Genomic DNA, 15,235 nt, shown 5'->3' on the forward strand with positions numbered 1-15,235 from the left:
TAAAGCCAAGTTAAAAAAAAAAATCTACATTATTTTAAAACGGTTTTTTTTTCTAATTTTCAAAATTATTTTAGAACTTTCTTTTTTGGGCGTTTTATTCTTTTAATGATTCAACCTTAAAAAAACAAAAAAACAAAAAAAACAAACAATTCTTAATCAAAATAATCTTAATATTTTTGGATTAATAAATAGAATAATCTGGATCTCGTGTACTCCTTTTCATGGAAAAAAAAGGCTAAAAGAAAGTGATTCGATATTTTCCTTTCCTAAAAGAGAAGCTAGTTCTATTTTGATAGCAAAAGGTCAGGAAGGAAGTAGCGTCCACTATATCGAGATGTTTTTCTCGAAATGCTTCAAATCTCTAAGCAGGACTGGTCCAACGGTCAACAACCGTTGCAATTTTCTTACTGAATGTTTGAAAGTGTGGAGCAGCACTGGGCGAAGGGCAGCAGTAGCCATAACTATATAAGCCTGCCATGTTTTCTCCGCTTCTCTGGCCTTTTTCATCTCTATCAACTTAATTTGAATTGTTCCCATGGCCATTGAATTCGAGTCAATCTGTTAACAAAAATCAGCGATTATTCAATTTCCCTGTGGGGTTTCTTCTCGATTCGGTTGGGGAGCTTATAGAAAATCTCTGATTATTCAATTTCCCTGTGGGGTTTCTTCTCGACTCGGCTGGGGAGCTTACAGAAAATATCTGATCATTCAATTTCCCTGTGGGTTTTTTATTCTCTCAGTTGCATTCATGCGTCTGACTTATTATCTTTGTGCGCTCGATAAAGAAAGTGATATGGGTTTGAATTTTGAAATATTTTAATGAGGATGAATCATATTAGATGGTTTCAAAAATAATGTGATTAATCTGAAAGATTATTAGTATGTATTAGTATGTATTTATTGTTCGCCAAACATAACAAACATTCCAATCAAATTGGAGACTATTTGAGTTATAATCAAAGAACTTGAATTATGCCTCGTTGCAAGAACGGAAAAAATAGTACTATAAGATCATTCAAGAAGGAGAGGAATGTCCCTCTGACAAGGAAGATCAGAGTGATCTGCAATGACCCAGATGCCACAGACCTCTCAAGTGACGATGAATTGAGTGCAGCCTCTCACAAAAGATTGGTTCTCGAGAGTCACATACCGTTAAATTGCTCAGCTCGCGCAGGAAATCAGGGCAAACCCAAGTGCAAGAGGAAACCAAGAGTGCCCAACAAGAAAGCCAGAGCCTTATGCGAACCAGTCTCCAATGTAGAGTATGCTGTGAGCCGTAAATACCGTGGAGTATGGCGAAGAAAATGGGGGAAATGGGCTGCAGAGATCAAAGATCCGTCCAGAGGAGTGAGGTTGTGGCTTGGGACTTTCGACACAGCAGAAGCAGCTGCACTGGCTTATGATAATGCATCAAAGAAGTTGGGAGGACCATTAGCATTCACCAACTTTGCATACACACAAACAAAAACTAGAACAACTCCATCTGAATCTGTTTCTGAATCTCACATTTCAGAGAGAAATTCATATGGGGATTGTTGTGAAGACTTTTCTTCAACTTGTGTACAGGATGTGGCCACACCAGATTCATTATCATGTCCAATCATTAACCATTCAATATTTGATGATAATTCTTATTTCATCCAAGAATTTGGGCACTTGTTTGATATGGATAATTGTGCTGTCTCGCTAACAGACTTGAATATGGATTGTCATGACCTTTTGGGTGAAGAAGATGACATTATGAACTTTTGCTGCTCCATGGACGAATCTACAACAATGCTACTGCTATCGTAAAGTGTGTACACTGTACAGTATAATCATTTTTAGGGATGAGTGATAGTGGTCAAGAGTACCTGGTAATGCAAAGTTTCTCCAGGGATGTGTGTTATTATAAATATATAGTCCAGTGAATTTATTATAAATACCTGTAATATGGATATTGATCATATGACTGTGATTATTATTGTATTGATTATTGTTTTGAAATTATTATTGTATTGGTTCTGTGAGGTAGAGTGTGTTTTTATGTAAATAATGTAGTTAGTTTAATTGGATAGGAGAGGTTCTCCACAAATTGTTATTTTTTAATAGGTTATAAAAATATCTTATCAAAAGATTATTAATTTACTAAAATAGTGTGTTTATCTTAAATTACACTTTCATACATTTATAAGAATTAAATTATTTGTTAAAGTAGATATGTAAATACAATTTTGATTTATAAAAGCAATGTTTATTTTCACATTTGTTTACACGGTTTCAAAACTCATATGGGTTGACTCTCTTTTAAATTATTTGTTGAACTAGACATGTAAATACAATTTTGATTTATAAAAACAATGTTTACTTTCACATTTGTTTACACGGTATCAAAACTCATATGGGTTGACTCTCTCTTGCCAAAGGGTCCCTTTTCATCTTAGTTTTCCACGTTTCTAATTCTCTATTTATAAGATCAGTGTTGGCCAGAGTAATTGTTTGTAAGTATTGATATGGTTGTTTGTAAGTATTGATATGATTTGCATGTAGCATTATTCTATGATTTGTTTATAACCCTATGATCCACGTTTCTGGCAAAGATCAGTGTTGACAAGAGTAATTGTTTGTATGTATTGATATGATTTGCACATAGTGTTATTTTATTATTTGTCTATAGCATTATGATTTTTTGTGTCCAGTGTTGGTTTATAGAGTAAGTTGTTTTTATGTTATCTTAGAATATAGGGTTTCAATAAAGATGGTTATTTGAGGTTAAATGAGATTTAAAGAGTCTGGCGTAAATATGTTGATGCATAATTATTAAATGAATGTTGGTTTATGGAGTAAGTTGTTTTTATGTTATTTTAGAATATAGTGTTTCAACAAAGATGGTTATTTGAAGTTAAATGAGATTTAAAGAGTCTAGGGTAAATATGTTGATGCATACTTATTAAATGAATGCAAATGCAATCTTACAGGTTCAAAGAGGAATGAGAAATGATTCATAAGGAGGAAGTTTATAGTTGGTGAGTTGTAAAGGGGACTACTATTTAACCAATGTAAATCCATTAAGCTTTGACATGGATCAAGTTTATTAAGATGGAATTAAACGATAAAATAATTTACATTTCAATGAATGTGATCATTCTTATTGTTTGATAGATCTAGATTAAATATTGGCATAATTTGGTTTATTTAGTTCAGATGTTACTCTTGTATCAACTTCCATGTTAAACAAGGTGGTAGAGAAAGCTCACCTACTCTTAGTTATGTTTATTTTAAATAATAAGTAATTTTTAATAATTATATGACAAAGTAAATTCATCATTGCAATGACTTATTTATGAGGATAAATAATTAGATGTTTAAGGTGTTGGCTTCTCATAATAATGAAATTAGTAAATATTTCATTTTTATAATTATTATATTGGCATTTTAAATAAGTAAAGTTTTTATATTTTTATATTGGCAATTTTTCTTTTTGTAAGTTGATGTGGGGCCTTCTATTACTTCTCAAAAGGGAAGGTTTTACATGCAAGCTCCAAAAAGGAAGTAGATGGCCTCAACCTACCCAATGGGAAACCACGTCCGTTGACCATCTGGTAGAATAATAACTTGTCTAAAATCTGTATATATGAAGCAAGTCATAAAAGGCCAAAAATAGCATAAATGTCTTTACTACCACTACTCCTAACAATGAAACTTTCAAAAACTACTAACTAGTGATTAAGAACATTATGCATCAGATGTCTCAATAGGATTCGGGTCCTTAGCATTGGATCCTGGCTGTGTAGATGGTGGAATGCACAAAATATGAGTCTCAATACATGCAAGATGACCATTCACTTGTATCATATGAAAACGAAGTTGTTATAATTCTTGTTTGATCTCTACTCTCTGCTCAAAGTGTTGGATTGGAGTTGTTGTAGTTGTAGCCATTACTTTAGCAAGTAGTACTTTCATTCGCCAATCAGTGTTTTTAAACCCGGAACCAGTGATCGGACTAGTCCACCTAATGAATCGGTTTACCGACTGGAGCCGGTCTAACCGGGACTGGTTTGAACTATAACAGTCGGAAAATTACAAGCTAGAATAGAGGCATGTGAGACGTAATTCCTTCGGTTACAATAATGGCTCTGAGCCTTAAGAAAAATAGACACAGTTCCAGAACCATTATTACAAACAGAGGTAAATTATAAAACCTTTTCCTGTATTAACAAAATTCCTCATGCATACCTGGTGAAGCCTTGCTTGAGCGATATGGATTTTGATAGGAGGAGTAGAGACTCCAAATTCTTTAGCATTTGAGCATGAAAATGTTGGCGAAACCTGACAGACAAGCACCAAAATATTAGGTTTTATCTTAAAAGATAATGTTAAAAGAAAACAAAATTTACAGAGTTTGTAGAAATTGGAATACAAACATGACCAAGCAATGAACACATCCAAACTGCACTCAAAAGCAAGGATAACAACGATAGATGAACTACGGAATAGAGGAAGGCCGTTAGTCTCCATGGAAGCATCTCAAACCTAGGGTTAAGCGTGCCACCGAAGGTAAGAAGATACTATCAGAGTCATTTACCTGGAAGGAAACTCCACAGAGAACCAGAGACCAAATCTGCGTGTTGAAAATGCAACAAAAGACCGCCCTCCTCACCAAGCCAGAGCTTAGACTAGTAGGGAACCCTCTCCACCATCCAATCTGGAGGATGTTGGAGCACCATCGATGCAGCACACTTACCCACGCAAGAAGAACTAGCTGGAAATCACGAAGAAGGCTCCAGAGGCAGTGGGTCTGCAATCCGAGGGTAGTCAGCTACCCAAAGATAAGGATGTAATCAATCATTGTACCAACTATCATACTATGTAACTCTAAGTTTAAAATGAATTCATGCGATGTGACTTACCTTAGAGCAATTAAAATGACATAAGGTTACTAGTATGTCATAGCAACGCATTGAGTAAATAACATATATCGTAGACCTTTTGATAATGCCCTTGTACTTTAAAAGAGACGAATTACATAATTTGGGCCTATTGTTGTGAGTATATATATATATATATATATATATATATATATATATATATATATATATATATATATTGAATGGTTAAATGGTAGAGCAAAATCAATGTACTGTTATGTAAATAAATAAATAAATAAATTATTATGGGTATGTGACATGTGGTATCAGAGCACTCAGGTTACAAAACTGAGACTTCTGGAAAATAATGAATAACAACATTTGTGATGTACACAGAGGTAGAAAAGCAACCAATATGAGGAGAATGGGAACTACACCACACCAAACAGTGACTAGGACAGGACGAGCATCCTTTCAGGAGACCAATCCTGAGGTATGGGTACAATTGGGAGATGAGTCGCATAACACTAATACTGTGATATTGGAAATTGTGCAAGAGTTAAAAGATGAAATGGCTCAATTGTGGGAAGATAATGAAAGGTTGATGCAGGAATAAGAAAATATCATGAAGAGTTTGTCTAATAGACAAAATCAGTGGCAACCAATTCCCAGTCCTAAGCATGGAAACATGGCTGGCGAACAAGAATTTCATACAGAGAATGTAGAAACTGAAGGCGGTGAAGAGAATTAGGAGGAAGAATCTGGTAATGTATGAGAACACAAAAAGCAAAAGAGACAGAAATTAGAACTTCAAGGAGAATTTCAGAAGATAAAACCTCCCCTCTTTGATGGTGAACAAGAGGAGACAGTGGAAGCCTGACTCATCAACATGAACAAGTATTTCCAGTTGTACGAATATGATCATAACCTAAAGTCTTGATTGGCCATCTTTCAGCTGCAAGGAAAAGCCACCTTGTGGTGGGAGGAAGTAAAAACAGTTCGTGGTGTAAATGAGCAAAGCATAACTTGGGATAAATTTCAAAGATATTTTAAGGAAAAATATTTAGCTGAAATATTTTATGATGAGAAAGCCAAGGAGTTTCATGACCTTCGACTGTGACAAATATTTATGGATGAATTTGTAACAAAATTTACTTCTTTATTGAGATATGTCCCATACATACGGGAAGAAAAGCCTAAGGTGCAGCGGTTTATCAACAACTTGCCACTATTTATGAAAGAGCACCTTGAGTTTGATAACCTGAAAACCATGGATGAAGTCATACAGAAGGATTGAATATGCTATCAACAAAACAAGTTAAAAGGGGATGGAGGTAAGAGATGGAATTGCAAAAAAGGGAGTAAAATTTCCTCCAGTAGTAAGGGGAATAAGATTATGATCAATAAACCCCCTAAAGGGTAGGAAAATAGAAACATGAACAAAAATAAACCCAGATTCAGATTTCCTAGTGAGTCCAAGAAAAATGAACAATCAGTAAGAACTGAAGTGGAGATGGCAACTAGACCCCCAGTATAGTGTTGGGGATGTGAAGGACCCCATTATGTTAAAAATTGTTCACACCACAAGGGAACCAAACAAGTGGCATAGATTCAAGAAGCGTTAATGGTGGGAGAAGTGGCAAGAAGAATTCCTAAAATCAATGTTGCTCTTAAAGACCATTAGGCAGAGTAATAGTCGACCATGATAGAGTTTGAAGGTAAAATATTCGACCAAAATGTGTCTATTTTAATTGATCCAAGAGCCACCTTGAGTTACATTAGTCCCAAAATAGTAGAACAATGTTTTTTGTAGGCTGTTAAGTTTAGAATTCCTTGGTTAGTGCAATTAGCTACGGGAGCCAAAAGAAGAGTGTTGACTAAAGTCAACAATTGTTCTTTACAAATAGCAAGTTAGTCTATTATAGCAGACTTGAATGTGTTTCCCTTGGATCGTATGATATTATAATAGGCATGGACTAGTTGGAAAAACATTGGTCCCTCATTAACTTTAAAATCAAAACTATTAACTATATGGACAAGGAAGGAAATAAGCAGGAAATTCAGGGAATAACAAGACCCTTAAAGCTGAGACTGGTGACAGCTTCCCAATTGGAAAAGTGTATCCAGAAAGGATTCCAGATTTATGCAATACAAGTAGGGTACACTAACTCAAAATAAAAATTTGTCGCCTTAGAAAATATACTGGTAGTACCAAATTTTCCGGATTTATTCCTTGAAAAAATTCCAGGACTTCCTCCAAAAGGGATATAAATTTTACCATTGAATTAATTCTAGGAGCTGCTCTGGTGTCCCGAGCTCCTTATCACATGAGTATACCAGAGTTAACAGAACTAAAAATGCAGTTAAAAGAACTTCTTGATAAAAAATATATTCGACCAAGTGTATCACCTTGGGGAACCCCGGTGCTTTTTGTGAAAAATAAGGATGGAACCATGCAGATGTGCATGGATTACCGCCAGTTAAACAAGTTAACCATCAAAAACAAATATCCTCCACCTCGTATAGATGAGTTGTTTAATCAGGCGAAAGGACAACCTTATTTTCAAAAATCGACCTCCACTCGGGTTATCATCAAATTAGAATCAAGGAAGAGGATATAGCAAAAACACCCTTTAGAACTCGATATGGGTATTACGAGTTCGTTGTGCTACCCTTCGAATTAAAAAATGCACTTTCAAACTTCATGTGCCTTATTAATAGTGTATTTAGTCAATATTAGAATAAATTTATTTTAGTTTTTATCGATGACATACTAATTTACTCACAGACAGTAGAAGAGCATAAAGAGCATCTTTGTATTGTCCTACAAGTTTTAAGAGAACATCAGTGATACGCCAAGTACAAAAAATGTGATTCTTTAAGGAATAAATCCAATATCTTGGCCATGTCATTACTAAGGAGGGGATAGTTGTAGACCTAGAAAAGATAAAAACCATAATGGAATGGTCAGTGCCAAAAGATGTGGTTGATATAAGGTCATTTATGGGTCTAGTTGGATACTACAGGCGATTCGTTGAAGGATTTTCTAGGGTAGCATATCCTATTACCTCTCTACAAAAGAAAGGAAATGATTTTAAGTGGAGCATGGATTGCCAAAGGAGTTTCGATCAACTTAAACATTTACTCACAACAGCGCCCATTTTAAGCATTACTGATCCAAATAAATATTAGGTGGTTTGTATGGATGCTAGCAAAGAATGTGTGGGAGGCGTATTAATGCAGGAAGGAAAAGTGGTTACTTATGAGTTTGGGAAGCTTAAGGAGCATGAGCAAAAGTATTCAGCTTATGACTTGGAGATGACAACAGTCATTCATGCATTAAAAATGTGGTGACATTACCTGATGGGTAAGAAATTTTTGTTACCAACTGATCATGATAGTTTAACAAACGATTTTAAACAACTCACTCTTAATTCTAGGCAAGCTCATTGGGTTGTTTTTTTAAGTGGATTCAACTTTGAAATTAAGCACTTGAAAGGAAAAAAGAACCGTGTCGTTGATGCCTTAAGTAGGAAAATCAACTATTTATATGAAGTATCATTCAGTGAAGTGAAAAACACATTCAGAGAGAAAATTAAGGAAGCAGCAATACAGGATCCAAAATATCAATTTTTATGGCAACAAGCTAAAATTTTGAACAACAAAGAACAACAACTTGGATATGAATTAAATCAAGAAGGTATATTAATCTATAGAGAAAGGATGTATGTACCTAACCAAAAGGTTATTAAAAATTTAATTTTAGATGAGTATCACAAAGTTCCTTATGCCAACCATCCCAGATATCAGAAATTGATTACCGCACTCAGAAAGGAATATTTTTGGCCTAGCATGAAGAAGGAGGTGGCTGAATATTTAGCATGTTGTTTGGAATGCCAACAAGTAAAAATAGAACACCGTCACCCAGCTGGTTTACTCCACCCATTACCTATTCCAGAATGGAAATGGGAAGTTATTTCTATCGATTTTATAACAGGGTTGCCCAAATCAAAAAAGAAGAATGATTCAATAATGGTGGTAGTTGATAAGTTGAGCAAATCTACTCACTTCATACCTATACAGTCTATTTATAAGGCAGTTTAGATCACTAACATATTTATGCAAGCTGTTTTTAAGTTGCACAGTATACCAAAAGTTATAATTTTGGGTCGTGATGTAAAATTTACATTAGCCTTCTGGAAAGCCTTGTTTGGAGGACTGGGCACTCAGCTACATTTTAGTACTTCCTACCACCCTTAGACGAATGGGTAAACTGAGTGAGAAAACCAAGTAGTGGATGATATTCTTCGAACTTATGTAATGCAACAACCATCTAACTGGGAGGAGTATATACAACTAGTAGAGTTTGCATATAACAACAGTTATCAGACGTCTCTACAAATGAGTCATTTTCAAGTGTTATATGGGTGTAAATGTAGGACTCCCTCGAATTGGGGTGGCCCAGAAGATAAGTTAATGTTAGGGCCTGATATGCTAGCAGAAATGGAAGAAATGGTCAAAGGCATACAAACTAAGTTAAAGGCTGCTCAAGACTGACAAATAAATTATACTAGTCAGAAAAGGAGTTTCAGGAATTCCAAGTGGGAGATCATGTTTATGTTTGTGTTCGAGCCAAGAAAAGTACACTATAATGGAATGGATGCACCAAATTGGCACCTTGATTCTGCGGTCCTTTTCAAATTTTAGCTCGAATTGGATCACTGGCTTCTCAACTCGCCTTACCCAACCATATTTGTGTGCATAATGTCTTTCATGTTTCTATATTAAATAAATATATATATGACCCCAAACACATAATAAATTGGCAGGATATACAGGTGAGTCAAAGGAGTTAAATTCTTATTGGCCTATCTTATATATATGTGTACATAAAGATTGTGAAGTTGATTTATGTTTTAATATCATGAACTGACTAAAGTTTTTATTCTGGCATACAGGTTGAACCGGAAGGCAAGTTCTTGGTCGAACCAATGGGTATACTCAATTGGAGAGAAGTAATGTTGCGGAGACGCATTATCACCCAAGTTAAAGTGCAGTACCAGCACTTTGGGCCAAAGGAGGCTACCTGGGAAGATGAACGGACTATGAGGGAGATTTTTATGAAGTTATTTCCAATAGAGGAACATCGGGACGATGTTCAATCTTGGGGGGGAAGATGTGATGTCCCCCATAAATGTAAATATTTATTTACCACATTTAAACAAACTAAATACTATTAAGTTTATATAATTAGTTAATTTTGATTAAAATGCATGGAAAGTGAAATGCCAGAATGGTGGCAGTAATTATTTGATTAAAGTTACATGGGAGTGAATTATCTAAATAATGTCAATTTTACTTTCTCAAGTAGTTAGGTTGGGCAGTCACCCAACCCTAACTACTTCCTTGAGAAATGTATTCCAAGGAAGGGATTAAGAGGAGGGAGGCATCTGAGATCTAGGAAGGAAAATTTGATATATTATTAAAAATGATTAACTGTGCTGGAAGGACAGACAGAGGCTAAAGAAGCTAAGTCTAGTTAAGACCAGATAACTGCTACTATTCAAGACAAAAGGTCTTGAGGAGAAACCCTGTGAGGGGTAGCTTAGGGGAGACTTAGGTGAAACAGAAAGGCTGGAACTGCAAGTCTCACGGTTGGGAGGCAAGACAAAACAAAAGATTAAGGTCTTGCTCAACTAACCATATAAGTATATTCTAGAATCCTGAAAACTTAATCATAGAATCTATCTTACTTAATGGAGGGATGGAGATGTTTTCAAGTAAATCTATTTGTTGTTAATTACAGACTCAATAGATAAGAAAGGAATATGTGTGATTCCTGTAGCTTGGGTAAGTAAAACAATAGTTACTGTTAATGCGTAGAATTTGTAGATGAAGAAACGATTGTATGTAACCTGATAGATAAGAAGAATGCAAACAAATACTACTATTACTCATAACAGTTAAGTTTGAGCCTATGTAACCCAGAGGATGGGGTGAGATATGTGAAATTGTTCTTAGTCTCGAAATAGGAAAACTCAAAACTCAGTAGAGCAACAGAAAGATCTTGGATAATGACATCCCTTGGTAGAGAAAAAGGTAGGTCGAAGGGTCTCAAGAACCCAATCTAACCTGAAAACGGGCAGAGATGGGATTGCATCCAACAAAAATGTTATATTTATTAAATTTCTACCAAGAAACTAAATGCATGCTACTACCGTTTAAAAAAAAAGACAACCTCGGTGCATTAATCATAATCATTATGAAGGACTTGTCTAGAAATAACAGTGAACAATATGATGCTAGTCAACATAAGAATTCGCAGTATAAGACTTAATCGAAAACAGTATTCCCAAGACTCTTAAATAACAGATTTTTTAAGTTACGAATCCCTGGGAAGGGGTAAGAGCATAGAATACAATCGTCGATGTCACCAGTAACTAGAAAAGAAATAAAAAAAATGTAAGTGTTTAAACTGAGAAGCCACCAAGTTTAACTCCAAAGATAAAGACAAGTACAAACAGAGCCCAAATTGAGGGTTTCTTCATATTCCATTAAGCCTCAGTGTCTAAACCCTAGATCCTTGACTAAACTTTTGAACTATAACAGTAAAAAAATTACAAGCTAGAATAGAGGCATAAGAACCGTAATCCCTTCAGTTAATACTGGCTCTGAGCCTTAAAAAAAATAGACACAGTTCCGAAACCATTATTACAAACAGAGGGAAATTATAAAACCCTTTCCTATATTAACAAAATTCCTCATGCATACTCGGTGAAGCCTTGCTTGAGGGATACAGATTCCAATAGGAGGAGTAAAGACTCCAAATTCTCTAGAATTTGAGCATGAAAATCCTCGTGAAACCTGACGAACAAGCACCAAAATATTAGGTTTTAGCTTAAAAGATAATTTTAAAATAAAACAAAATTTACAGAGACTATAGAAATTGGAATACAAACCTGACTAAGCAATGAACACATCCAAACTGCACTCGGAAGTAAGGATAGCAACAATACGTGAACTACGGAGTAGAGGAAGGCCCTCAGTCTCCATGGAAGCATCTCAAAACCAAAATTAAGTGTGCCACAGAAGGTAAGAAGGTATTATCAGAGTCATTTACCTGGAAGGAAACTCCACAGAGAACCAGGGACAAAACTTGTTGTGGAAGATGCAACAAAAGACTAGCCTCCTCGCCAAGCCAGAGCTTAGACCAACAGGCAACCCTCTCCATTGTCCAATCTAGAGGATGTTGGAGCACCATCAATGCAACACACTTACCCGCACAAGAAGAACCAGCTGTAAATCATGAAGAAGGCTCCAATGGCAGTGGGTCTGCAATCCTAAGGCAGTCAGCTACCCAAAGATAAAGATGTAATTAATCGTTGTACCAACTGTCATACTGTGTAACTCTAAGTTTAAAACTAATTCATGTGACCTGAGTTACCTTAGAGCAATTAAAATGACATAAGGTGACTAGTATGTCATATCAATGCATTAAGTAAATAACGTATATTGTAGACCTTTTGCTAATGCCCTTGTACTTTAAAAGAGACGAATGACATAAGTTGGGCCTGTTGTTGCGAGTATATATATATATATATAATGGTTAAATGGAAGAGAAAAATCAATGTATTGTTATGTAAATAAATAAATTATTATAGGCATGTGACATTAATTATTTTATAAACAATCCTTATAATAGTCTAAAAACATATTTTTCCTCCTAAAAGAGTACACTTTCAATCTAAAAAGAGTAGAATATATACATTTCCATAAATATTTTCACCTTTTTAAGGTTATGACATTTTTAAAATTTTCCCGTCATTAATGACATTTAATAAAAAAATTAAAACATAAATTTGATAGGTATATTTAAAATTTACCCATATATATATATAGATATCCACTTTATTAAATTTTCCATAAAGTAACAAAAAGTTTTGATTTTTCTATAAAATGGAAAGTAGCTTTAATAATAACTTTTCCATAATTAATAATGACTCTCCCACCCAATCTGGAAGAGATGTTGTAATTCCTTTATATGTTATATTAGGTAAATATTTTGACTTGATAAAATAAAATAAGAAAATAAAATTAATTATTTAACATTGATGGGTTTTTTTAGCTTGAGGTTTTGACCACCCATAGTTTTTACCATGGTATTTGTTATGACAAAGTCTATTTAAAGGCTCGAGGAAATCCATTATGGAATATAAGACTAGTGTAATCCATTTGATATGTCAATCGAATCAACCGCAACACACCCACTTGATGTAAAACATGTAAGTTTTAATCTTTTCAACTAGTTTATATTTTTTGTAACACTATTTTGTTTTTTCAACGATTCATTTATTTTTATTTGAATTGATATAAATGAATTTTATTTAATTTATGCTGGAGAGGTCTGAGGAAGAGAAGTATAAATTGTACTTGTTAGTTAATTTCAAAGTCACTCTTATTCATAAAATTACAATGGTTGCATAAGATTGAAAGTATGCTTTAAAATCATAGCAATTTAGTTTTAATTTGAATTTATTTATTTCTAAAGTCATGTTTATTCATAAAAATTTAAAGGTTGCGTAAAACTAAAAATATGTTTTAAAACCATATTAAATAATCTAATAATATAAAGATGATTATTCAATAATTAGAACTAAATCATATATATTTTTTAATTGCTTAATTTATCAAAATAATTAGCCCTTCTAGTCTCATATCAAAGTTGGTATTATACAAGGAATCTTTCTATTCATAATTTTAATTTATTTAATGATCCGGATTATCCACAGTTTTGTGTTCATTCTGTCGACATTTCAAACCCCATAGAGGGTCCATCATCAGGACTAACAGAATATGAATGAAAGCTTATTGAGAGAAGAGTCAAACGACTTGGGAATAAATAAACCTAGATCCCTAATTTTTTTTTTTTAAGGAAGCCGACACTCATATGTATGATTTCTTATTTATTTTATTTTAATTTATTATTATTTTATTCGAAGATTAATTTATTAGTTTATAATTTAATTTATTAGTTTATAGTTTGATTAATTAGTTTAATTTGATTCATAATTTTTATTTATTTATTTATTGTTATTTACCATATTTATTATTTATTATTTAGCCCTAGTTTTCTAATTAATCAATTAATTTATATTTCATAATCTTTAATTTATTTGTTTTATTAATAATTATTTTAGTTTAATTAATTGACTAATTATTTTATATTAAATTTTTGTTAGAATCTAATTAATTAGTTAAAATGGATGTAATTTAATTTAATTTAATTTAATTAGATTAATTTTTATTTTTTTTTTCCGGGGAAAATAGAGTTCGTAATTTCTATTAAAAAGATATAATAGAGATTACATGCTGTTGATGCCAAGGCATATGCAGTAGTGTGGCTTTACCACTGTTCAAAAATTTACATAAAGAAGGTCACAGAGGATACGATGGGTCTGTATCCGACAAAATTGTGCCAGTATCTCACTATAAAAACCATAAATAGTGCAGAGTTGAGGTATATATCCCTCATACAGAGTAATATCTATATATCACCTATCAGAACTGTGCTGTTATATACAAAAATTGTCATGAAGATCAAAAAGTTTCAGTTGGGGAGGATGTCCCCTTGTTGCAGGCCATCAATATATGGACGATGGTAGTATCTGTGCATCCCCTCTGGACTGAATTCTTCAATCAACCAGTCTCCTATAGGACGATCCGCCGCTTCTTTCGAGAGTCGGTCAGCAGTTGCATTTCTTTCCCTGTAGATATGAGAAACAGTGATCCGGTCAAAATGTGTTTTTAAAAAAACAATTTCTTCCAAGATGTGTTTCAATGAATATGTATGACAGATAGATTTATTATTTGCCCAGTCAATCACAATCTTTGAGTCTCCAAAGATTTGTATTTGTCGACAGTTTTTGGATAGAGCAAAAAAAAGGAGATGTCTCAGAGTGATAAGCTCAGCATGATTATTGGTACCCGGACCGAGTCCCAATCTTAGGTGGAAATAATGTGTTTCTGTTAGATGCAAAATTATACCCCCTCCACAACCATGAGCCGGAGCTGCCCCGTCGAAATATGCCCAAGGCATATCCCTGTTAATGATTTCGGGCATGACATTCCTTGGTGGGTTGATTTTGTTTTCAAAAGGAATTTCTGAGTATGCCGCGCAAATGGATGGCGGGAGTAGCTGCCAATTTATCCTGCCGTCCTCAAAGATAATGTTATTGCGGGTGTTCCAAATAAACCAGGACACCACAAGCGGTAGATTCCTGGCCTTTTCCGTAGCCACCGCAGTCCACCAATGTTCCCAGGCAGTGGGTATATCTGCAGCGTGCCATGCCGTGGTAATGTTGAGAGCCTGTTTGACCTGCTGCCATATC

General features: G+C 34.3%; 1 protein-coding gene across 1 annotated transcript; it reads left to right on the top strand.

Annotated features, from left to right (window-relative positions):
• Positions 1–972: 972 nt before the first annotated feature.
• Positions 973–1,794, top strand: LOC149202237 (ethylene-responsive transcription factor CRF2-like). Its single transcript, XM_089401527.1, has one exon. It carries the CDS (start codon positions 973–975, stop codon positions 1,792–1,794), a length of 822 nt encoding a protein of 273 aa, XP_089257653.1.
• The last annotated feature ends 13,441 nt before the right edge of the window (positions 1,795–15,235 follow it).

Source organism: Pinus tabuliformis, chromosome 2_1 (genome assembly GCF_031772625.1).
Source record: "Pinus tabuliformis cultivar Carrire ecotype Pingquan chromosome 2_1, CPIR1, whole genome shotgun sequence".
Taxonomy (NCBI): Eukaryota; Viridiplantae; Streptophyta; class Pinopsida; order Pinales; family Pinaceae; genus Pinus; species Pinus tabuliformis.

Excerpts from the sequence above, each read along its gene's own strand:
- LOC149202237 (XM_089401527.1), top strand. The coding sequence starts at position 973 with ATGCCTCGTTGCAAGAACGGAAAAAATAGTACTATAAGATCATTCAAG.